The sequence below is a fragment of the Mustelus asterias genome, chromosome 17 (assembly GCF_964213995.1).
Source record: "Mustelus asterias chromosome 17, sMusAst1.hap1.1, whole genome shotgun sequence".
Taxonomy (NCBI): domain Eukaryota; kingdom Metazoa; phylum Chordata; class Chondrichthyes; order Carcharhiniformes; family Triakidae; genus Mustelus; species Mustelus asterias.
Genome location: NC_135817.1, coordinates 66133742 through 66159938, shown reverse-complemented (window position 1 = coordinate 66159938; position 26197 = coordinate 66133742). Strand labels below are relative to the sequence as shown.

General features: G+C 43.8%; 1 protein-coding gene across 1 annotated transcript in view; it reads left to right on the top strand.

The window, feature by feature from the left end:
• The window catches only part of LOC144506073 (T-box transcription factor TBX19-like), a 48727-nt gene that overhangs the window by 13148 nt on the left and 9382 nt on the right, over nt 1-26197 (top strand). The window contains exons 3-7 of the mRNA XM_078231890.1: nt 6203-6467; nt 8433-8567; nt 10664-10725; nt 16053-16114; nt 22057-22242. Coding sequence (XP_078088016.1) covers nt 6203-6467; nt 8433-8567; nt 10664-10725; nt 16053-16114; nt 22057-22242 — 710 coding nt within the window. The remainder of the gene's footprint in view (nt 1-6202; nt 6468-8432; nt 8568-10663; nt 10726-16052; nt 16115-22056; nt 22243-26197) is intronic.

Below are 26197 nucleotides of genomic sequence, written 5' to 3'. Positions count from 1 at the left end.
CTGGCATTTGTTTTCTTAACCATCACTGCAGGGTATGTTTTTCTTCTAAGCAAGGCTGAGAGAAATGTTCCTTCTTTAGCCATCTAAAACCAACTGCTTCTAGCAGAGTTGTGAGAGCTGCCTTCTCTTTCACTACCTATCTCCAACTGCAAACAACTTAGCTAACTAAAACTTAAAAGCTTCTCTACCTTACAAGGCCCCAGTTGCTAAGCAACCACTGCTGGTTTACTTATGCTTCATGTTGTAGCCCTCTCTAAGCACAATGGAATCACAGTTCGAATTGAAACCAACCCCCACACATACAAACACCTTTGTTCAGAATGAATCTAAGTATAGGTTCTCCCCGTCCAGGCACAGAAACATTAAATTGATCCCACTATACCTTATTTCTAATGTTTACCAATATAAATATAAGTCACTTAAAATGACCATTTTCCAAACACTGTGTATATATGTGTAAAACACAGATTTCAGTTAGTGTGAATATGAATTTCTAAACCAAACAATGTGAAGTTCAGAACTCTATTGGATGAAAATTTCGGTTAGACCACTGAGTACACTAAGTGAAGGTTTTCTTATAATATATTCTCCTTTTTAATATATTCCCAGGAAAGTACTAATTTATTCTGTGATATGGAATATGTTGCAACTGACATTGAACTAAAGAACCAGTATCTATTTGTGATGGTGTTACTGATTGGCTACTGGCCAAGCACTTATTGAGTTGGAATCTTCCAAGTGTTCATGTGCCCTCGACAACAATCGACTGCTTTAGTTTCAAACGGCTCCAATGAAAATATGGGAAGTCCAGGGAGGATGATTTTTCACTTGGCACCAACACCATTTCTGATGGAAAGTGAGGATCCAGCGGTTTGGAAATTGAGAAAAACAATTGCCCACCATTGTGATTTCAGGCAGGCTATAAATGTGTTCAGTGCTTCTGCCCAAAAACAGACTTAGTAATATCTTTAAATTGGAATCCTATGCTGGTTGTAGATCTCTTACGCCATTGTCCAAAAATATGTAGGTTAGGTGGATTGGCCATAGTAAATTGTCCCTTACTATCAAGGGGTGGCACGGTGGCACAGTGGTTAGCACTGCTGCTGCTCGGCGCCATGGACCCGGGTTCAATTCCCAGCTTGGGTCACTGTCTGTGTGGAGTTTGTACGTTGTCTGCATGGGTTTCCTCTGGGTGCTCCAATTTCACCCCTTAGTCTGAAAGACGTACTGGTTAGGTGCATTGACCCAAACAGGCGCCAGAATGTGGTGACTAGGGGAATTTCACAGTAACTTCGTTGCAGTGTTAATGTAAGCCTTACTTGTGACCAATAAATAAACTTTAACTTTTAAGGGGGTTAGCAGGGTAAATATGTGGGAGTACGGGGATAGGGCCTGGGTGGGATTGTTGTCTGTGCAGGTGTGATGGGCTGAATGGTCTCCTTCTGCACTGTAGGTATTCTATACTATTATATTCTAATTTAATGTATAATTGGGCAGAGTGTAAGCTTTGTATGCTCTGCTCATTATATTAGGCATTGAACATTCTAATCTTAAAGGGACTGCTGGAGGCCACTCAGAAACTGTGCTTGATATGACCAGGAAGAGGAGCACTAGGAAAATGTTTTGAACTTCTTGCTGATGCCATTCGGAGGGTGTAGCACACATTAGATGTAATCGGTGTTTCAGCTGAAAATCATCCCAATGGAACTCCATTTATTTTGTTCCATAAATGCAATTCCAGAATTGTTACCACGCAGAAGGAGGTCATTTGGCCCATATTGTACAAGATGATAAAAGGTATGGATAAAGTAGATGTGGAGCGGATGCTTCCTCTTGTGGGACATTCTAGAATGAGAGCTCATAGTCTTAGGATGAGGGACAGCCAATTTAAAACAGAGTTGAGGAGAAACTACGGCAGCGATTCTCCCAAAAGTGCTGAATTGGTGAGAAAACTGGTGTAAATCACAATTGTTTTTTCAGTGGGAGTTCACACTGGAATCTCCCACACTTTGTGCAATGCAGAGGTCACAATTGTGAATCTTATTAAAAGCTGGGGGGCGGGGCCTATTCACGCCGGAGTCTGACTGTTCCGGAACTCTGCGCATGCGCAGCGGCCCCGATCCGTCAGGGATTGCAGTTTGCAGGCCAGCTCGATCGCTGGCCAACCCGGGACCCCCCTGCAGTGCTGCCCCTCCACAGCCACCCCCGCTCCCCACAGCCCGATCGTGGCCCCCACAAGCATTCCCGGGCTAGCCCGGACCTCCCCCCCGGCCTAGATCTCCAGCTGTCCCCCCCTCCCCCAGCAGTGGCGATCTCCCCAACCCCCAGCAGACCCCCACTGGGAAGGAGCCCCCCACCGGGGAGGAAGACCCACCCCCATGGGAAGCAGACCCCCTCTGGAAGGCAGACCACCCCCCAGGCACCCCCGATCACTGGCCTCCCTCCAGCCCCAACTGATCCTAATGCAGACTGGCAGCAGAATCCCCCACTCCACCAATCGTCCCTAGGCCCCGTCCACAATAGGCCATGCCCCTTGACCCCGCCCCACCCCAGGCCCACCCCATTGGCTCCTTCCTCTTGCCCCCGAGACCTCGTCACCTTGCCACCTAGGCACTGCCCGCTTGTCCCCTAGGCCCCCACCCCTTGCCCCAGCCCCCTTGGCATGACCCAATGCCTGGTGGGCAGTGCCAAGGTGCCCTCGGGCATGGGCACTTTACCCCTTGGGCAGTGCCAGGGGGCCTATGCCCAGGGGCCACCATCACACTCTCCGCTGCCTGACCCCCAGGGGGGCCCCGATTGCCCCCTCCACTCCAGCGAGGTTTCTTGCTAGTCCCCCAAATGTGGGGAGCTACTCTAAACCCTGCCGGAGTGAAATAATCCTGGTGGGGTGGGCGATGCTATCGGGTGTGGAGAATTCCGTGCCGTGCCTGATAATCACATTTGAAATACGTTAAAAAGATATTTGAAATACGTTAAAAAGATATTTGAATTACTTGCCTCTCTCCTGGCTGGCTTCCAGCACGGTCCTGACTGCACCTGTTCTCTGGCTGTGGGGGACACAAATGCATTGGGAACACATGTGCGAATCCCGCGAAATGGCCAACGTGCGATTCTCCCATCCCAACACACCAAAATCTTGTGCATCAGCTGTCCCCCCTCCCCCAGTTTATAAAGTTTATTTATTAGTAACAAGTAAGGCTTACATTAGCACTGCAATGAAGTTACTGTGAAATTCCCCTAGTCGCCACAGTCAATACAGCTAACCAGCACGTCTTTTAGAATGTGGGAGGAAACCAGAGCACCCGGAGGAAATTCACGCAGACACTGGGAGAGCATACACACTCCAGATAGACAGTGACCCAAGCCAGGAATGAAACCCAGGTCCCTGGTGCTGTGAAACAGCAATGCTAACCACTGTGCTACTGTGCTGCCCTAGTAATTGGTGCAATTCTTTCAATATGGTGCAATTGAAATATAACTTGGGTGTACCTCTCGAGTTGTTACAGCTCTGGTATTCTTTCTTGATGGCTTAGAAATGTTGCACTGAAAGTAGTAAAGAAATGAAGCATTCAGATATTTAATAGAATATGTGATGCAATAGTTTTGCTTTGCCTATTTTTGCTAAACATTGGAACATGGGGCATATAATATATTAAAATAACTATTGCATTTGACACTAAACTGCACAGGCTTTCAGAGACCTGTGCCTCAGTATCAATACATTACTACCATAAAGAAAGCATAGTAAGAAGTCAAGAATAATTCAATCTCTATCATCATTTGTTAGCATATATCTTTGATTAAATACAACGATGAATCAATGTAAAGTTCCGTACATCATATAAGAAGCTGCCAGTGAAACAGAATACTGCAATGCTGAATAATTTGAGGCTATTACAGCTTCTAATTCAAGGCAAGTCCAGAGCATTTATTTCCTGCTTTCACTTCAGCAAGAATTGACATGTCACAAAATGTAAGTGCATCAAGCATATAATGATTGTATCCGATTGAAAAATATAATACAATAATAACAATATGAGGTCAATGTCAGCAAATTTAGAAATGTGTGGGTGGATTGGCCATGCTAAATTGACCCTTAGTGTTAGGGAGATTAGCAGGGTAAACGTGTGAGGTTACGGGGCTGGGGCCTGGGTGGGATTGTTGTCGGTGCAGACTCGATGGGCTGAATGGCCTCCTCCTGCACTGTAGGGATTCTAAACTTTGAATATGCTAACTCTATGTACAGCAAGATAAGTTAAAGGTTTCAGTTTATTTATTAATCACAAGTAGGCTTACATTAACACTGCTATGAAGTTATTGTGAAAATCCCCGAGTCGCCACACTCCGGCACCTGTTTGGGTACACTGAGGGAGAATTTACCATAGCCAATGCACCTATCCAGCATGTCTTTTGGACTGTGGGAGAAAACCGGAGCACCCCCATTTGGACATAGGGAGAATGTGCAGACTCTGCAGAGACAGTGACCAAAGCTGGGAATTGAACCCAGGTCCCTGGCACTGTGAGGCAGCAGTGCTAACCACTGTGCCACCAATAATGAATTGTCTAGTGCTACTTATCAACTCTGCCTTCCCCTGTGCATACTTTCCTGTATTGCAGAAAGGTATCTGCTACCTGCACATTCTTGGCAAAATACAACATTGGTGCTGATTCACAGTGTTTTTCTATGTGAGATGGGCCCTACCAGAACAGCCTGTCCTTCTGATGTCTCCCTGCCACTTTATCTGCAATGGACTCTGCTTCCCCACCATGCCACATAATCCAGCTCTAGTCATATCATGAGCATTGCATTTCCTGTCACTTCACTGGCAGGACTTGTGCAGTAAAGTATACAATAAATGGTCGAGCCCTTAGAAATATTAGCATACAGAGGGATCTAGGCGTGCAGATTCACAGTTTCCTGAAGGTGGCAACTCAGGTGAAAAAGGTGGACAAGATGGCGTATGGATTGCTGGCCTTCATTGGTCGAGGCATTGAGTATAGGAATGGGAAAATCATGTTGCAGCTGTATAAGACCTTGGTTAGGCCACATTTGGAGTATTGTGTACAATTCTGGTCACCACACTGCTATAAGGATGTTGGTGCATTGGAAAGGGCGCAGAAGAGATTTACCAGGATTGCCTGGTTTGGAGGATATGGACTATGAAGAAAGGTTGAACAAACTTGGATTGTTTTCATTGGAGAGTTGAAGGAGGAGGGTGGGACCTGATACAGGTTTACAAGATTATGACAGGCTTGGATAGAGTGGATAGTCAGAGTCTTTTTCCTAGGGTGGAAAGGTCAATTAATTGTGGGCATAGGTTGAGAGTGAGAGGGGGAAAGTTTAAAAGAGATGTAAGGGGCAGGTTTTTCACACAGAGGGTGGTGAATGCCTGGAACGTGCTGCCGGAAGAGGTGGTGGAAACAGATTCTGTAACATCTTGATAGATAGATCAATAGGCAGGGGATAGAGGGATTTGGACCACATAGAGGCAAGAAAATATTAGATTAGAGAGGAATCTGTGTTGGAACAGACTTGGTGGGCTGAAGGGCATGTTGCTGTGCTGAGCTGTTCTTTGTACTTTGTCATTACACCTTCCCTGAAGAATTTGTAAGAAACTGTACTTAGCGAGATAAGAACAATATTAATGTAGAATTAGCCTGTCCTTTCCTTACACCTGCTCACAATGGGAAACTATTTGCAGCTCGTGTCACTATTAGCAGCTGCTTCATTAACACTAATGCACTTTTAGCATTTGGTGTCTATGATGCCTCAGACTATTTTGCCACTGCATAACATGGAGTAAAATACAATGCTGGTAGATTTAACCATTGTGCTGTTCAAATTTTTTTTTAAGAAGGGAAAACCCCGCACTCCCTATGGAGGTGGTGCAGTAATGCAACTGCTGTTCTGAAAGACTAATGCAAAAACTATCCCTTTTCCAAACCAGTTATTCCTCACCTCTGCTTGTATCTTTGGAATCAATTGCTGAACACTTGTTAATCCATTTACTTCCTATGTTGCTTGTCTGCATGTTTGGATTAATAGGAAAATTAGCCCCAGTATGTGAATGGTAGCCAAGCCTTTATTTTTTGACAAGGTTATTATGCTTTCCCCTGCTGTTCAGTGCAATTACCATTATGTGCTTCCCCAAAAGGAAAGGTTGATTTTGTTTCTCTCCCTCCCTCTCTTTCCCTCTTACAGGCGGATGTTTCCAGTTCTGAAAATAAGTGTATCTGGATTGGATCCAAATGCCATGTATTCATTCCTGCTAGACTTTGTTGCCGCTGACAGTCATCGTTGGAAATACGTGAATGGTGAATGGATTCCAGCTGGTAAACCAGAACCCCTGACACAGAGTTGCGTTTACATCCACCCTGACTCCCCTAACTTTGGGGCACACTGGATGAAAGCTCCAATCTCTTTCAGCAAAGTCAAGTTAACAAATAAAGCCAACACTGGTGGGCAGGTAAGGCTTTCTCCTCCCATCTCATTTGCAATAACAAGCAGGGCAATTGTGAAATATCAAGTGTGCATTAATGTAATTATAGCAATCCTCTCAGCCTACTCTACTCATATAGGCTATTGTTTGAAAGGAAGCCAAACGTAAACAAGAATAAACAGGTCTAATTGGCACTTTCAGAGTTTAATGGACATCGTGTTTTAGTCAGAAAAAAGAGGTTTTTCTTGATGCAGCCCAGCAGCCCATTAAGAGATCTCCCAATGAGTACAATTTCATGTAAAAACGTTTGTAATGAGTTCAGTCATTTATGTTTTCCTTGGCACAGATTTTGCTAAAATTGACATTGAACAAAAGTAAGTGTTTTATGCAAAATTACATAATTAGAGTGGTTTTGTAATTATGAAATTAACTGTGTCCTTTTTACAGCCAGAAAAAACAACAAACCATACTAAAAAGATATACAATATATTTATTGGAGGACAAATCTATATCATGTTGGTTCCAGAACAGAGTTGCTGAGCTGTCCATTACTTTAAAATAATTAACACGCAAAATGTAGCACTTTTATTTTGGATTAGTGTTATCTAATATTTTCAATATTTTAAAAAATCACCAGGAATGCCTTTTCTCTTTTATGTTCTTTCTGTATTTGTAGGTTACTTTTATACACGTGAATCTGTTATGAATTTTCTATCATTAATTGTCATTTAAATCTGTTTTGCAATTACAATTGTATTGTCGATAATGGAAAAAGGGACAATTTTCTTTCTTGTCACTTGCTGTCAACAATAAACACCAACTTAACATGGACAGTTGCAAAACTACATTTTGAAAGTTGTTTATCAGGATGAAGAATGGCAAGGTCAGTTCTATAGCTCTCTGGTGTAAGAGTCACTGGCTACACAGAGTTAGTGACTTCTTTATAGTTATGTTCCAGAGCAGAACTGACATTCTCTTCACTAATTCCAATGCAAATACTTGAACCCACCTGGCTTTAGATAAAATCCCTCAATAGTAATTGGAAAACGTAATGCTCCCCTTATTTTTTTCCCTGAAGCGCTGATTTATGACAATGCACATTTCCTTCAATTCCTAGATGAAGGGGAATCTGCCACAGGGCTAGTTTTTATTTGCTTTTTAGCCTGTCACTGGCTAGGATGAGGTGCCTAGGATCTGGAATGCACTGCTTGAGAATGTGGTGGGAAGCAAATTCAATCATGGCTTTCCAAAGAGGATTGGATCATGGAAGGATTTGCAAAGTTATGGGGAAAGGTGTGGGGCTAGGTGAATTGTTCTTGCAGAGAGCCGGATACAATAGGCCAAATGGTCTCCAATGTGCTGTACCTATTCGACGATTCTTCCTGTGAGGTTAAACTGCTTTGGTTTGCAGAATACTTGACCAACAGGGAAATCATAGTTGAACTCAATCCTAACTCACCTGAACACACCTCTCACATTCATAGCTAATAACAATTGAAATGCAGCAAACTGAAGAAAGTTTTTACTAAAGATAAAAATAAAAAAATCTGAGGGGAAAATGACATTTTGGTGGCGCTCAGAGAGAGAGAGAGAGAGACTTGTTGAAATGATGGAGAGGTGTTGGGACGACACTTCAAAAGTAGTTCATTGGCTTTGAAGTACTTTAACAGATTAAAAATGCAAAACGTGCTTTATACTGGCATTATCTTCACTGAAACCCCACTGCCAATGTCCTGGGGGTTACCATTGATCAGATGCTGAACTGGACCAGCCATGTAAATACTGAGGCTACAAGAGGAGGTCAGAGGCTGAGCATTCTACTGCGAGTAACTCCCCTCCTGACACCCCAAAGCCTCACATTACAAAGTGTGGCCAGAACTGCTCTCTGAGAGGCGGCAATAGTGCAATTGCCCCATTGTTCAGTTCAACCACAACTTGCCTTGCTTGCAAAATCAGAGTTTATATGTGAATTTTTCCATCATCTTTTTACAGGTGATTCTAAATTCTCTCCATAAGTACAAGCCACAAGTTCATATAGTGCGTGTGGGGGGCCCTCGCAGGATGATTTCAAATCACTCTTTTCCTGAGACCCAGTTCATTGCAGTGACAGCGTACCAGAATGAAGAGGTCAGTGCAACTATCATTGGTTTATGATGAGATTTTTGTAATTCTTTTGGTGCGCTTCATACTTTTCGTTGTGATTTATGATGGATGTTTTCAAGTGTTTCCTTGTTTACATTGGATGCCATTGCAGGCATCTCTAATTATTCAGCAATGATCATTCAAAGTTTAAGAAGAGAATACTGAGTGAACATTTGCACTTTATATTCTTTGGAATAGTGGATGTAGGTCATAAAACCATGTGCATGAAGTGTCAGTTTGAGGCTTTTAATGTGGGCAGGCCAGTGATAATATTGAGCCTTGCCATGGCTCTCTAGCATCCTGGTTCTTAAGGACTGCATTATTGCACCAGTGTCTGCTCCAGCTTGCATTGGTACTGTTTTACTTCCTTCTGAATTTAATTGCTTTTCCAGTTTATCAACGGGTAAATGAGTTGTTTCCTTTATTCCAAACGTTTGCTGGGTCCATCCAACATTAATATTTTGATCCATTTGTTTTTGTATCAAATATCTGACTTGGGACGGATGTACGAATGTTGGCACTCAAAGGATAAATGAGAGCGCTCAGTTTGTAATGATGTGGTTGCAAAATGTGAGGAAAGACAAGCCAGCATCAGTTTCTATGAACAAGAGCTAAGCATTGTCTGAATTCAAAAATCCTAGTGTTGCTACAGCACTGTCACATATTGTGGGGAGGTGGTGCCATCATGGTATTATCTAAGGGCCTGGGTTCGAATCCCACATGGCAGATGGTGAACTTTGTATTCAATAACAATCTGTAAGTAAAGTAAATTTATTAGTCACAAGCAAAGCTTACATTAACACTGCAATGAAGTTACTGTGAAATTCCCCTCATTGCCACATTCCAGCACCTGTTCGGGTCAATGCACCTGACCAGCACGTCTTTCAGACTGTGGGAGGAAATCGGAGCAAACCCACAGAGAACTGAAAATTCAACACAGACAGTGACTCAAGCCAGGAATTGAACCTGGGTCCCTGGCGCTGTGAGGCAGCAGTGCTAACCACTGTGCCACCATACCATCCATCTGGAAATAAAAGTTTAATGTTGACCATGCAACCGCTATCATCATGTCCTTTAGGGAAGGAAACCTACCAACCTTACCTGGTCTGGCTTACATGTGACTCCAGCAAGTTGTGGTTGACTCTTGAAATGAGCTTAGTTTATTTAAGGATGGGCAATAAATGCTGGCCCAGCCAGTGATGCCCACATCCCATGAATGAATGGGGGAAAAAATGGCCAATTTACCACGGGGCTCTTTTCAACACTTACGGATTTTGCAATGTTCCATTTTGGGAAGGAGAAGAGTAGGGTGTTTTGTGAATGATGCACCTTTTTATCTTTTGCCCTGAAGTTTTGGACTGGACTCTGATGCAAATGAATATTTCTGGTCTTATTACCATGTGCGGCACAGAGCCTGATGCAAGACTGAAGCTCTCGCCATGACCAACATTAAACAGCTATTAAGTTAAGGGAGTTGAGTGAACTTATTCTGCCTCCCAATTCCACCAACCATTCAAGTGAGTCGAAGGGGAATTTGGAGGAATAGAGTGGTTGTGTGGGTTGGCTGGTAGGAGTAATGTAAATCCCATGGATTGAGATGGGAGGAGTCTATACAAATGACAATCTTCTCCCTTTGGCTGTGTTCATAAGCATGTTAGCTGTAAAGAAGGGGGAAAAAATGGCCTTTTTCCTCTGATGGAGAAATCCAGCACGAGGGGGCATGGCTTTAAATTGAGGGGGGGTAGTTATAGAACCGATGTCAGGGGTAGGTTCTTTACCCGGAGGGTGGTGAGGGATTGGAATGCCCTGCCAGCATCAGTAGTAAATGCGCCTAGTTTGGGGGCGTTTAAGAGATCCGTAGATAGGTTCATGGACGAAAAGAAATTGGTTTAGGTTGGAGGGTCACAGTTTTTTTTTTAACTGGTCGGTGCAACATCGTGGGCCGAAGGGCCTGTTCTGCGCTGTAATGTTCTATGTTCTATGTCAGGCAGGTGCTTTAATCATTCTATTAGCCTTGATTTTTAGTTAACCAGCTGACTACATAATAGCTTGTTCTTTTGGGTTTTATTTGTTGTTTTAAGGTTACGACTCTGAAGATCAAGAACAATCCCTTCGCAAAAGCATTCCTGGATGCCAAAGAAAGGTTGGTCAGTAGGTTTTAGCAGAACACACATTGACACTTTTTTTAATTGATAAGTTGTCATTCTGATTGTGTATTTAAAATCATGTTGAAATTAGTTGCGTATATGCACTGAGTAAGCACACCCAGCTGCAAGAAACCATTAGGGTGGTACAGTGGCACAGTGGTTAGCACTGCTGCCTCACAGCGCCAGGAACCCGGGTTCAATTCCAGCCTTGGGTCACTGTCTGTGTGGAGTCTGCACATTCTCCCCATGTCCTCTTTTTAGGTCAAACCAAACCAAGTAAACAAACTCAGATTAAATCAGGACAAAGTAAAAGGGGCAGCTCCCCAAAAAGGAGGGGGAACAGCCCGAACAGAAATCAAAGTACAAAGGAAACTTAAAAACATCAAATTAAAATGTGATTATTGGGGTCAATAATGCACCCCAACCCCTGCGGTGCCCAGCGGGCGCGGAAAGCGTCAACCTCGCCCGTGGACACCGCATGCTCCCTCTCCAGGGACACCTGGCCGCGAACGTAGCCGCGGTAGAGGGGAAGACAGTCAGGATGGACGGCCCCCTCGATCGCCCGCAGCCTGGACCGGTAAATGGCGCGTTTCGCCAGGCCCAGGAGCAGGTTCACGAGGAGGTCGCAATCCCTCCCCTCCCCTCTCCGCACCGGGTGTCCGTAGATCAGGAGCGTGGGACTGAAGTGCAGACAAAACATCAACAAAAGGTTCTTTTGTCTGCATGGGTTTTCTCCGGATGCTCCGGTTTCATCCCCCAGTCCAAAGATGTGCGGGTTGCGTGGATTGGCCATGCTAAATTGACCCTAGTGTCAGGGGGATTATCAGGGTAAATATGTGGGGGTTACGGAAATAGGGCCTGGGTGGGATTGTGATTGGTGTAGACTCGATGGGCCAAATGGCCTTCTTCTGCACTGTAAAGATTCAATGATTATTGAACTAAACTCACACATTCAGTCCCTTCTCAAACAGGGAGGGTATTGGAGAGGACAGTGTAACAAATTGCTTGGCTTTTGTGATATTCTTCTGGTTGCATTTTGTGTAAACTGGTAACACGCCAAGAGATTATAGAACAAAGAACAATACAGCACAGGAACAGGCCCTTCGGCCCTCCAAGCCCGTGCCGCTCCCTGGTCCAAACTAGACCATTCTTTTGTATCCCTCCATTCCCACTCCGTTCATCTGGCTATCTAGATAAGTCTTAAACATTCCCAGTGTAGGACATTACAGTTCCTATAAGCCACACAACTGTCAATATTATGGGCCTGACATGAAGAAAATGGTGGCCCGCTGCAAAATTTAATGGCAGCATGTGGAGGCCGTGGAGGCATCACTGCCTGCAAAATGACCAGCGTCAGTAGACACAGCAGGCAGAAGGAGAGTTTCAGCAATGAGCAAGCCCCTGCCTCAGAGCCTTGGTTGCCTGAGGCAACAACTGCCTCAGAGCCTTGGTTGAGGCTATCACAGCCAGGAGGGACATCTTGATGTCCATGGATGGAAGGAGGAGGCCACCTCACCAAGATGGCAGGGACAGAGGTGTATGCTGAGGTGAGCAGGCATGACCTTGTCCGGCACACCCGGATCCAGTGCTGGAAAAAGTTCAGCGAACTTGGCACATGTGAGTGATGAGTGGGCATTGTCCAGTGTGAGGGGGACAGAGGAAGGATGTCTGTTCATTGTTGCAATGAAGTGCGTGGGTTTCAGGAAGTATCATATCATACATCTGCCCATGTATCTCAAAGCTGGACAAATCCAGTTTGGAGGAAATGAGAAGACAATCATTGGCATCAAAAGAAGTACCAAGATCAGTGTATTTTCTTTGATTCATTTATGACTGTCGCTGTAAGGTCAGCATTTCTAATTATCCTTGAGAAGTGGGGTGGTGAACCACCTTATTGAGATGTATCTTTGCACACAAGGTTCCAATTTAAAGGCATGATCTCAATTTAAAGAACCGTTAACTGCACGTTCTGGGAGAGAACCTGCCAAGCTAGCACACCCTTCTCTCAGCACTCCATTGTCCCACAGAAGCTAAATTCTATATTGCCAGTCGGAACACTATTTCCATGTACAGACTTCTTGACGGTTAAGTTATATATTTAAAAGGGTTGCAGGTTGCTTTAAGAGCTGATCACATGATTTGATGATGATGTCATTATGGTGGTGCCACAGGCTGCTGTTTGCTTTTATTTTGTATTCTGTGCAGAGAACATTTCCTGGAATAAATCTGTTGTTGTTACTTTGAATCCAGGTGTGCAAGCTATGTTCTTTTCTTTTTGTTAAAACCCACAACTCCTAGCAGAGTTAAACCATTACATTAACAGCAGAAAATCACTGTAAATTTGTGGGAAATGGTTAGTGCTCAGGACTACTATTTCAGGGACTCTGAATGAATTTGGGATGTGGGCATTAGTGGCCAGGCCGGCATTTATTGCCAATCCCTAATTACCCTTGAGAAGATAGTGGTGAGCTGTTTTCTTGAACTGCTGCAGTCCATGTGGTGTAGGTACACCCTTGGTGCTGTTAGGACAGTGGAGGAATGGTGATATGTTTCCAAGTGAGGAAGGTGAGTGGCTTGGAGGGGAACCTCCAGGTGGTGGTGTTCCCAAGTAGCTGCTTTCTAGATGGTAGTGGTTGTGGGTTTGAAAGTGCTATCTAAGAAGACAGACTTGTGCCTTGTAGAGGGTGGACATCATAAATGTATTCTTTCATACAGGTCAGTGCTGCCTATATATTGGTTATAGAACCAGGACTGGAGGTGGACCAGGAATAGTAAAGCAGTTTTTTTATTTGAAGAGATATCACTTTGCTATTGTGACTGTGAATCTATTTAAGTAATGGCAGGAGGGTCATTTTTAGCTATCATGCAAGTGTTGGTTATATTTTCATTATGGCCTCAACTGCTCTTCTATCTTTTGATGCTGGTGCACACCAAATCTTCTTGCACACAGCCTCTTGTTTCTGCTTCCTGACCTTCCACTACCAATCTCTAATATGTTGTTGTGTTTCCAAATGCAACACACCTGAAAGTATGAGGCACAGGCTGAGGAAGAAGGCCTTGGGCTTTTACCTCATTCCCATTACCATGACAAACACCAATTCAGAGCAAAGCACCAGAGGGAGCTTCAGATGATGAGCAAGAGAATATGACACCATTTAATGTATTGAGTATCACTGGGCAGTAGGGGAGGGGGGAGAAGAGTTAATTTTGGGTGGAACTCTACCACCTCGCCCGCCACAGAATTGGCGTGGGCGAGGGTCTGACAACGAAAATCGCCGTTGATCTCGGGCAGGAATTTCCGATGTCGCTCAAGCGAGGCCGTAATGTCCCGCCCTAAGAGTTTGATATGCCTTAACATAATGAGGAGGCAGTCCTGAGCGAGCAGATGGTGGATGTCGCTCACACATAGGAGCCCATTCAGTCCCTCAATTACTTGCTTAAGGGCCTCAGTTGGTGGTGAGACAGGAAGGCCGTCCATGGGCTTTCCTGTCACAACTTAAATGAGGTTGAAGTGGTGGGGTCCCCACGCATGACAATCTCGCCTGATTAAGTGCCCTCCCCACTTCCAAATTTGCCATAGTGGGGGACCACCCTATCTTAGAATCTTAGAAACCCTACAGCACAGAAAGAGGCCATCCGGCCCATCGAGTCTGCACCGACCACAATCCCACCCAGGCCCTATCCTCATATCCCTACATATTTACCCATTAATCCCTCTAACCTACGCATCCCAGGACACTAAGGGCAATTTTAGCATGGCCAATCAACCTAATCTGCACATCTTTGGACTGTGGGAGGAAACCGGAGCACCCGGAGAAAACCCACGCAGACACGAGCAGAATGTGCAAACTCCACACAGACAGTGACCCAAGCCGGGAATCGAACCCAGGTCCCTGGAGCTGTGAAGCAGCAGCGCTAACCACTGTGCTACCGTGCCACCCTATCAATGGGGTACACCGGTTTTGTAAAGGTGCCTTCAATAACAAGGCAGCTACTCCCGTTCCCATCCTTATAATGAACTTGCAGAGAGAGAGAGAGCTATAGATTTGGCACACAGAGATGGCTGTTTTTGTGGTCTTCCAAATGGAAACCACTGTATTCTTTGTGCGTGGTTTCAGAAGGTTGCAGTGCATGACCAGTGGGAGAGAATCTCCCAAGCGTATAGCTTGTCCTACTTCAAGGGATTACCCTTCAATCTTGAGGTCCATGTTTGCTAGAAGGAGAATTTAGTGATGTGATGTCAGTATTCAATAAGCAGTTGTCAGTACAGTGCAGCATCAAAGTGATATTGGAAGATGCCAAATCATTTTATACTTATCGTTCAGAATGTTCCAAACTTCAAACTCTCGTTTTTGTTAGGGTTTAGAAAACCCACACCAGCATACAAACATATATGCAGGAGGAAATATAATTTTTCATGTGGTCCTCACAATGGGAACCAGAACCTTTGAAGAGGTGTGTGTGTGTGCGCTTTGCACCCTTGACCTTCCCAACCAGCCAAAGTGATGTGGAAGACACAGGATAGTTGTTTCTCCAGCGCATAAAAACTTAAGCTCTTTGTTTCGTATCTCCCTTGGGAGATGAAAATCTGGCCAGGTATGCAAGGTGAAATGGTGTTTAAGGATCCAGTTCCCTAATCTTGTAGTTAACCTCCCCAGCTACAGGAAGAGCTGTTCCTGTTGATGAAGCTGTCTGCTGGCCAGCCTGGATCAGGTAGCATAGTGAAAGTGACAGAGGCTGAGATGGCCAGGTAGGTTAGCCTTGGCATATAAATGTGCATTCTGGGGTAAGGAAGAGTGCATGCATAGCACCTGAGGTATGTTCATATCTGCCTGCCCATGCACTCTCAATTAATTCATCTTCCTCCGCCAAGTTTTGAATGTTGGAAGTCTCAAAGGAATTCGCATCTTGCAAACTTCGCTTCAAATCAAATTGTAGCTGTGCTTAAAAAAAACTGTTTGAGAAAATGAGAGATAGCTAAAAGCACAGCATGACAAGAAATCTGGTGTATATAATAATGTGAATTAACAGTGATACGGAATAAGTTTTATTTTTAAAAAATAATAATTTTGTGACCAGTACTGAAAACGCTTAACAGAAGTAGGAAGGTGGGTCAGCCAGTCAAACACTCATGTACCTGTTTTGTATTGGGAACCTGCTCTATGGGAGATCAGCTTTAAGCTATCTGTTGGTGGAGAAGGAGCCAGACTCCAGCATGTGTCGCTGTTTTTCAGGAAGAAGGAAGACAGAATGTATATATGAACAATTGAATGACAAAGTTGTTCCATGATGGATAACGCCATATTTTTATTTAAACCCCTAGAGCCAGCTATAAGGATTGCTCAGATGACTTTTCTGAAAATCAGCCCATGAGTTACTCTCACAGTAAGTCTAAACCTTTGTGTGCAGGCTTGGTAATGTGTAATAAAGTTACTGTTAGAATGATCATTGAGCAGAGTGATATGTACAGTAACAAGGCTTTGTTCTGATAACTACAAAGTTGATAAGTTCTCAGTTTCTCTGAATTTCGGAGAGGAACGAAGATGGCTGGCATACCTGTTGTTAATACATCAGTTGGATCAAGCCCAAGTGCAACGCTTAGCTTATTTATTTATTAATGTCACAAGTAGCTTACATGAAGTTACCGTGAAAATCCCCTAGTCACCACACTCCGGCGCCTGTTTGGATACTTTGAGGGAGCATTTAGCATCGCCAATGCATCCAACCAGCATGTCTTTCAGACTGTGGGAGGAAACTGGAGCACCCCGAGGAAACCCACGCAGACACGGGGAGAATGTGCAAACTCCACACAGACAGTGACCCGAGCCGGGAATTGAACTGGGCCCCTGGCGCTGTGAGGCAGCGATGCTAACCACTGTGCCGCCCACTTGAATCTTGTTTGTCTCTCTTGTGGGGACCGTGAATTGGTTTCAATTTGAATTTGTTTTTTGGAGCAAGCAAGAATGGATTTGGGTTTGCCTGGTCCACTCTGAGCATTGGCTTTGTAACTTTAAGAATGGAGTAAAAATTTTTAAAAACTTGTTAATTGAACAAGGAAGGTAGAGAACGTGGAACCTGTACACCACTTGTGTATGGAACACTGGTGGTGATTCCGCTGAAAATTAAAACAATGACTACTTTTGTCCTGGTGGTATTTGGGAATCTAACTCTTTTTATGTGTTTTTTAAAAAATGTAATGGCCAAACTCTTATCTGGAGCAAGAAACTGATGCAACATTTGTTATTCTTCATTCAATTCTTCCCCTACCTCATGCAAATACACGACCTAGAAGTTGCAACTGGTTATTTCAATGATGAGTGTTAATTAGGTTGGAGTACTTATTTATTGTGTTGCAGGCACTAAAGAGATATTGAGCCACATAATTCTGCAGTTTTAAAAAAAATACATTCCATGTGAATAGTGTTTTTCCATCTTTGCTGAATCCAAAACCTTGGGTACAGAGTGTTATCGTTAAGGTTGGAAACTCCAAAGCGTTCCATGGAACCAGCCTGGATCATAAATTTTGCATCTTGAATTTGGCATGAGATGTTTCACTCAAGTATGATTCAAGTGACCCACTAAGGAGCTTTTATCAAACAAAGTTTATTTAAGAATACAGCTAACATGTATAGTAAGACAATTAACAAGAAATGTTATCAATTACAAACAAGAAACAATCATGATAATGTAAAGCCCTTAACAAAGATATCTACAATGTTCCAATCAAACCAATCCCATAGGTTTTCACAGGTTTAACATAGCACAGACTAATGCTTACCTGTCACTGGAAATTGAATCCTTTGGCTGGAGAATTGTAAACTCTCAGTCCTGATTCACTCAGAACAGGTTTAAGTCAGAACAACTTCTCAGAACATCAGGGACTTTAGGTAAACTACAAACAACAGATTCTTTCCTTCAAGAAGGCAAAACCTTGCTTTAAGATCATTAGCAGAATTTACGAATAAAGAGCAGGGAGAGAGAGAGACTTCTGTTCGGCTTGCTATCTCTGTTAAAACCCTACTGCAGCTCAACTGAAAATTAAATCATAAACTCACTGGGGAAAAATCCTTTCCAAAAACACATGACCGTCCTCCTAACAATGCAGGAACATCAAACTAACCCCAGAGTAAACACAAACAACCCCATTTAAATCACATAAGTAGCAATAAAAGGACTCATCGTAGCCAGCCTGGCAACATAATGACATTAGCCAAGGCTGTGAGTTGAGAAACCCTGACTGTGAGAGCTGCAGAAATCACGCTTTTTAAAAAAATCTCTTAAAGGTACACTAACATCACAAGAGTCAGTTTTGAGATTATTGCCTGAATTGTGACAATTTATGTGATAAATCATTTAAGACCAAATGAATCTTAAAACTGGGAGCTGGTTCACAATAACAGCAACACCATGGGGTACACTCCTGATCCTGCCGAGATAGACTTGGCTCGTGGTAAAGTCATGGTTTCATTCCTGTTTGGTGACCTTTGATAATCAAGGTTGTTACCTAAGTTTATTTACTAGTGTCACAAATAGGTTTACAGTAACATTGCAATGAAGTTACTGTGAAAATCCCTTAGTTGCCACACTCCGTCGCCTGTTCGGGTACACTGAGGGAGAATTTAGAATGGCCAATGCACCCTAACCAGCACGTCTTTTGGATTGTGGAGAAAACCGGATCACCCGGAGGAAACCCACGCAGACACGGGGAGAATGTGCAGACTCAGCACAGACAGTGATCTAAGCCAGCAATCGAACCCTGGTCCCTGCTGCTGTGAGGTCGCAATGTCACCCTGCTGCTGGTAGGAATGATGTGGATATCCACTCCATCTGACGAAGGGGCAGCGCTCCGAAAGCGATTGGCTTTTGCTACCAAATAAACCTGTTGGACTTTAACCTGGTGTTGTTAAAACTCTTGCTGGTAGGAATAACAGCAAAATGGATTATTATTTAAAAAATAAAAGTAAAAAATTGCAGCATGCTACTGTGCAGAGGGAGCTGGGTATCCTTGTGCAAGAATCACAAGGAGTTGGTTTGTAGGTGCAGCAGATAATTAAGAAGGCAAATGGAACTTTGTCCTTCATTGCTAGAGGGATGGAGTTTAAAAACAGCGAGGTTATGTTGCAGCTGTATAAGGTGCTGGTGAGGCCACACCTGGAGTACTGTGTACAGTTTTGGTCTCCTTACTTGAGAAAGGATATACTGGCACTGGAGGGGGTGCAGAGGAGATTCACGAGGTTGATTCCGGAGTTGAGAGGGTTGGCTTATGAAGAGACACTGAGTAGACTGGGGCTATACTCATTGGAATTCAGAAGAATGAGGGGAGATCTTATAGAAACTTATAAGATTATGAAGGGAATAGATAAGATGGAAGCAGGGAAGTTGTTTCCACTGGCGGGTGAAACTAGAACTGGGGGGCATAGCCTCAAAATAAGGGGAAGCAGATTCAGGACTGAGTTGAGGAGGAACTTCTTCACACAAAGGGTTGTGAATCTGTGGAATTCCCTGCCCAGTGAAGCAGTTGAGGTGACCTCATTGAATGTTTTTAAGGCAAAAATAGATAAATTTTTGAACAGTAAAGGAATTAAAGGTTATGGTGAGCTGGTGGGTGAGTGGAGCTTAGTCCACAAAAAGAGTAGCCATGGTCTTATTGAATGGCGGAGAAGGCTCGAGGGGCCAGATGGCCTACTCCTGCTCCTAGTTCTTATGTTCTTACTGATGTGTTGGTGGGGGAACATTTTGGTAATAGCGACCACAACTTGGTTCAATTCAAATTTATTATGGACAAAGAAATTGATAAGTCGCAGAAAAAGCTTTTGGATTGGGGAAGAGTAGATTTTAACAAAATTAGGCAGGATTTGGCCAAGGTAGACTGGAACGAGTTATTTGTGGGGAAATCTACAGAAGAGCACTGGGGGGTGTTCAAAGATGGAATGGGGAGGGTACAGGGCCAACATGTTCCCTCTAGGGTAATAGGAAGGTGTAACAAGCCCAGAGAACTGTGGATGACCAGAGACATTCAGGATGCAATGAGAAGGAAAAGAGAAGCTTTTAACAAGTGTAAGGGGTAAGTGTGCAAAGGCATTAGTGGAGTACAGAAAGTGCAAGATGGAGATTAAGAACTCAATTAGGAAAGCAAAGAGGGGAGATTAGAAAGCTCTGGCTGGTAAAAGTAGGGAAAATCCTAAGATATTCTGTAAGTATATCAATGAGAAGAGAATAACCAGGGAAAGAGTAGGGCCCATTAAGGACCAAGGGGGAAATCTGTGGGTGGAGGCAGAGGACATTGGTAGGGTGTTAAATGAATATTTCACATCTGTCTTTACCCATGAGAATGAGGAAGTAGTTATGGAACTCTGGGAGAGAGACTGTGAGATTCTAGAGAAAATTATCATAGGGAGTGACAAGGTATTGAAGGTATTGGCGGGCTTAAAAGTGGACGAATCTCCAGGTCCGGATGAATTGTGTCCCAGGCTGTTGTGGGAGGCAAGGGAGGAAATTGCAGGGGCTCTGACCCAAATTTTTTATTCCTCCCTGGCCACCGGAGAGGTGCCAGAGGACTGACGAATGCCTAATGTGGTCCCACTATTTAAGAAAGGTTGTCGAGACAAGCCAGGGAACTACAGACCAGTGAGTCTCACATCTGTGTTTGGGAAACTACTGGAAAAGATTCCAAAGGAGAGAATCTACCTCTGTTTGGAGAGGCAAGGTTTGATCAGGGATAGTCAGCTAGGTTTTGTCAGAGGGAGGTCATGTGTAACAAATTTGATTGAATTTTTTGAGCATGTAACCAAGTGTGTAGATGAGGGTAGTGTGGTTGATGTAGTTTACATGGATTTCAGCAAAACCTTTAACAAAGTCCCACATGGGAGACTTATTAAGAAGGATAATGTACATGGGATACAGGGTGATCTGACGAGGTGGCTTCATAATTGGCTTAGCGATAGGAGACAGAGGGTGGTGACAGACGGCTACTTTAGTGACTGGAGGCCAGGGATCAGTGGCGTACCACAGGGATCCATGCTGGGCCCTCTAATGTTCATCATTTATATAAATGACATAAATGACTATGTGGGGGATGGGATCAGTAAGTTTGCCGATGACGCAAAGATTGGCCGGGTGGTTAACGATGAGGTTGAGTGTCTTGGGTTACAGGAAGATTTAGACGAGATGGTCAAATGGGCGGCTAAGTGGCAGATGGAATTTAACCCTGAAAAGTGTGAGGTGATGCACTTTGGAAGGAGTAATTTGACAAGAAAGTATACTATGAAAGGTCTGACACTGGGAAGTTCCGAAGGAAAAAAGGACCTTGGCGTGTTTGTCCATAGATCGCTGAAGGTGGAAAGGCAGGTAAATAGAGTGGTGAAAAAGGCATATGGCACACTCGCCTTTATCAATCGGGGTATAGATTACAAAAGCAGAGAGGTCATGATGGAGTTGTATAGAACTTTAGTGAAGCCACAACTGGAGTACTGTGTGCAGTTCTGGTCACCACAATATGGGAAGGACGTGAACGCACTGGAGGAGTCAGTTCTGAGGGGACACAAGTTAAAAGTGAGGAGTGGGATGTTTAGGGGGGATTTGAGGAAAATCTATTTTACTCAGAGGATGGTGATGGTCTGGAATGCATTGCCTGGGAGGGTGGTGGAGGCGGGATGCCTCACATCCTTTAAAAAGTACCTGGATGAGTACTTGGCACTTCATAACATTCAAGGTTATGGGCCAAGTGCTGGCAAGTGGGATTAGGTGGGCGGCTCAGGGCATTTCATGCATTCGGTGTAGACTCGATGGGCCGAAGGGCCTCTTCTGCACTTTAGTAATCTATGATCCTGTGATATATATTAATAGCTTAGAACCAGATGGTGGCACAGTGGTTAGCACTGCTGCCTCACAGTGACAGGGACCCTGGGTTCAATTCCAGCCTTGGGTGACTGTCCCCAGGTAACCCTTTTTTGGAGTTTGCACATTTTCCCTGTTTCTGCGTGTGTTCCCTCTGTGTGCTCCAGTTTTCTCCCACAATCCAAAGATGGGTAGGCTAGGTGGAATAGCCATGCAGGGTTAGGGTAGAAGGGACGGCCTTGGTGGGATGCTCTCTCAGACAGTTGGTGCAGACTCAATGGGCCAAATGGCCTCTTTCTGCACTGCAGGCTTTCGATGGTAAAGTTTAAGCAAAATGCAAATCTGAAATTAATAAAGTTACTTTTGGATCAGGTAACGGAAACTCTGTGGGGACAGAACAGTCGACAGTGCACGATTCACAATGTACTTTCTGCACTATTATGTTTGAACTGCTATTGATTTCACCAGAATCATTTTGTCATTGTCCTCAGTGAGCAGTTGGTTGATACCCAATGCTGAAACCATTTGTGCGTCAACAAATCCGAATTATCAGTACCGTGCTACTTTACCACTTCCTGGTGCCCACTCGTACCATAGCTGTGATCGTTACGGCTCTCGACGCAGCCATCTTGCCAATCCATATCCAACATCCTACATACACAGGAATTACTCAACAGGTATGCACCAACCTATTAATTAAACTGGCTGTTGACGGATTAAAGTGATTAACAACTGAGATTCAGTTTGAAAATACGTTTATAAAATTAATGAAACAAGAAATCTGCAGTGGTTTTAAAGCTTTTATTATCTCACCTAGTTTACTGATTTTTGAGATCCACCCTGTTCTGTTGCAATACACGAGAGGAATAAGATGATTGAGCATTCATTTGCTGAATATTCCTTTCAGGTCTTTAAGGAATTTCAAAGTTTAAAAAGGTTTGTTACTAATATCGTAGGGTGATGATTTCAACCCACAAGTTTTTAAAGTAAAACTTGTGTTGCATTAAAAGTTGTTGTATATTTTCTGTCAGTAACAATGTTAATCATATAGTGCCTCCACATACTAAAAAGTAAATTAAAGTTTATTTATTAGTCACAAGTAGGCTTACTTGTGATGAAGGTACTGTGAAAATCCGCTAGTCGCCACACTCCGGCGCCTGTCCAGGCACACTGAGGGAGAATTTAGCATGGCCAATTCACCTAACCTAACCTGCACATCTTTAGACTGTGGGAGGAAACTGGAGCACCCGGAGGAAACCCACGCAGATACAGTGCAAACCCCACACAGACAGTGACCCGAGGCTAGGATTGAACCCGGGTCCCTGGCACTGTCAGACAGCAGTGCAAAACACTGTGCCACTGTGCCGCCCCTAGTTGTTACATTAGTTGTTACAGGGTTAGCCTGGTCAACAAAGCATTGGATACAAGTTACAAGGAATCATCTAAGAGGATGGGGGAGGGGGTGGTCCAGTTGAACAACACTTTCCAAAAAGCCTAATGCTTATGTTTTTGTTTCTATGTGAAAGGAAGTTTTCTGGTAATGGTGGTTTACCTTTAGGGGTGTTATATTTCAGTGATTGCTCCCTTAAAGCACTAACGCACCGTGGCACAGTGGTTAGCACTGCTGCCTCACAGCGCAAGGGACTCAGGTTCAATTCTGGCCTCAGTGTCTGTGTGGAGTTTGCACATTCTCCCTGTGTCTGTGCAGGTTTCCTCCGGGTGCTCTGGTTTCCTCCTACAGTCCAAAGATGTATGGGTTAGATTGATTAGCCATGCTAAATTGACCCTAGAGTCAAGGGATTAGCAGGGTAAATGTGTGGGGTTACGGAAATAGGGCCTGGGTGGAATTGTGGTTGGTGCAGACTCGAGGGCCAAACAGCCTCCTTCTGCACTGTAGGGTTTCTATGATTTACAACCTATGATTTATATGGTTTGAGAATCCTTAAGACTAATGTTTGCTATTGTGAATAAGATAATTTCAGCTTAAATGTTTAACAATGCAAAGTCTTAGCATTATTACCAATTTTTAAAAAAGTAGCAACAATAAGAATGTAATTTACTATCAGGACAAGGAGGCTCCAAATAATTCCTCACTTCCTAATTTTTAATTATCCACATTTTGGTATAACGCCATGACTTGGAGCCGGTAGCTCAGTTGGCTGGACAACTGGTTAATGCCAACAGCATGAGTTCAATTCCTCATATTGGCTGAGGCTATTCATGAACCTTCTCAACCTTGCCCCTCACCTAAGGTGTGGTGATCCTCAGGTTAAAATCGTCACTATTCAGACCTCTCTGTTAAAAGGGAGACAACCTATGCTTATCTGGGATAATGGTGACTCTACTTTTATAACGCTGTGAACTGCCTTGCTGCTACTCTCTACATGAGATGTTCTGATCCTACTTTGAATATCAAGTTCATGTGGGGTGCTGAACACAGGAAGATAAAATAAAAGTTCACTGAAGTTCAGGAACCAGGTTGTTTTTTTTGACCATTTGTGTTGAGCTTGGGGCAATCTTGACTGCACATAGTTTCGCCTGACTGACTCTGTACAAATCTGAGCAAGGAAACTTGCTTCATGCACACAATTGTCTTGACACACAGATGCTAAAATTAGCATTTTGGCTAACCTAGGCAGCTGTTGTAGTGATGTTAACCTTTCCAGATGTGATGGTGGCCACTTTAAACCAATGCATGTCACCAAATTGTGGGAATTTCACCAGATGGTATCACCACCCATTCCTAAAGATGCCCGAAAAAGGAATGAACGCACATGTCTTCATCCCACTTCTCTGTAAATCAGCGATGGTGGGGCAGGAACATAGTGTTGCATGTTCCTGCTCGAATTTGAATTCATACCCACCCACTGACGAGGGCATTGCAACCAGAACTCTGACGTAAATCCCGAGCCATGTTCCTTCAAAATTTGAACTCCGAGAGGCAGAGCAAAGCAAACACCATAGCTTGAATGAAGACTTTCTAAATGTCTGTGGCTCTATACAAGAGAAGGAAATGGGAGGAAAAGCAGAAAGGAAGTTGTCAATTGTAGGTAGTTTGAAAAAAATAAGACGTGTGTATGGACAGAATATAAACTGGGGAAACCAAAGTCATTAAGATAAAGGCAAAATACTGCAGTTGCTGGAATCTGAAACAGAAACAGTAAATGCTGAAAAATCTCAGCAGGTCCGACAGCATCTGTGGGGGAGAATAGAGCCAACGTTTTGGGTCTAGATGACCCTTCATCAGAGCTGACTTTTTTTTGTTTGGCCAAAGATCCCATAATTGCTACACCTTTATCCAAGTACTATTCGCATCTAATGATGATGTATCATATAAATAAACCACCTGCACAGAAATAGCCTAGAATGTACAATTTGCCCATTATTTTGTCCATCAAATGTCTATTTCCATATTCCGTCACTCGTGGCATTGCACGTGTTAGGCCTTCGTCATTTATCATTGTGTGGTGAACCACTGTAGTATTGTCTGTTTATGTGATATGCCTGGACACGCCCCTGCTGCCTCAATCCGGGGCTCCGCCCTTCTCTGGGTATAAAGGTGACTGCTCTCCGCCCCTTTTGCCTCAGTTCGGATTAGCTATCGGTTCGGGTGTGCTCCAGTTCTTTCGTTAATAAAAGCCTGTTATTTCACAACAACGAGTCTTTGCGTAATCAATGGTGCATCACATTGTCTGGAGATTGAATAACAAATAACATTTAACATTTTGAAACATTGGTTCTATTCTCCCCCCACACATGCTATCAGACCTGCTTGGGTTTTCCAGCATTTTCTGTTTCTGTGAGGTGTAAACGAAGTCATTATTGCATTTAAAGCAGCCTATTGCTTTTGCTTTTCCACAAAAGAAGGCTTGTAGAAGTTGACAATATGAATTCTGGTTTCAGCCAGAGCCAGTTGAAAGAAAAATATTACAAGTTTCCCCTGTTAAAAATGCATTCTAATACTGCCATTTTGTTTCAGCGCTGTCATTAAATCAGAGACATTGCTTAATAATGCTGCCGTCAATTTCTGTTTCAATGCGGTACTGAGTCTTTAAAACAAACTGCCACTTGCGCCTCCATCCCTGACCTTGCTGCTTCATCGACCCTCCAGCGTGTCACTTCCCTGCTTGATCCTCCTGCTCCACTTGTTCACAGCTCCATCCTTTCTCCACTCCTCTCCTGAGCCCTTGGTCACAGCAAGCATTTAGAGAGGGGCTGCAAAGGGAAATGGTGTGTGGGAGGGCCAGGGAGGGAAGTGAAGAGCAGGGGAGGCAGTGAGCTGGAGTCTGGACCTACCAAGCAGGAGGTAAGATGAAATTAAGAGTAATTTTGAGCCAGTTAGGTTCAAGCCAGCCAATAGGTTTTTAATCACAGAATTGTTATGGCGCAAAAGGAGGCCATTTGGCCCATCGTGTCTGCACCAGCTCTGCAAACAAGCATCATGACTTAGTGCCATTTTCCTGCACCCCTGCACATTGTTTCTATTTAGGTAATCATCTAATGCCCTCTTGAATGCCTTAATTGAAACTACTTCCATCACACTTCCAGGCAGTCCATTCCAGAATCAAACTACTGGTTTGTTGAAAACTTTTTTCTCACATCACATTTGCTTCTTTTGCAAATCACTTTAAA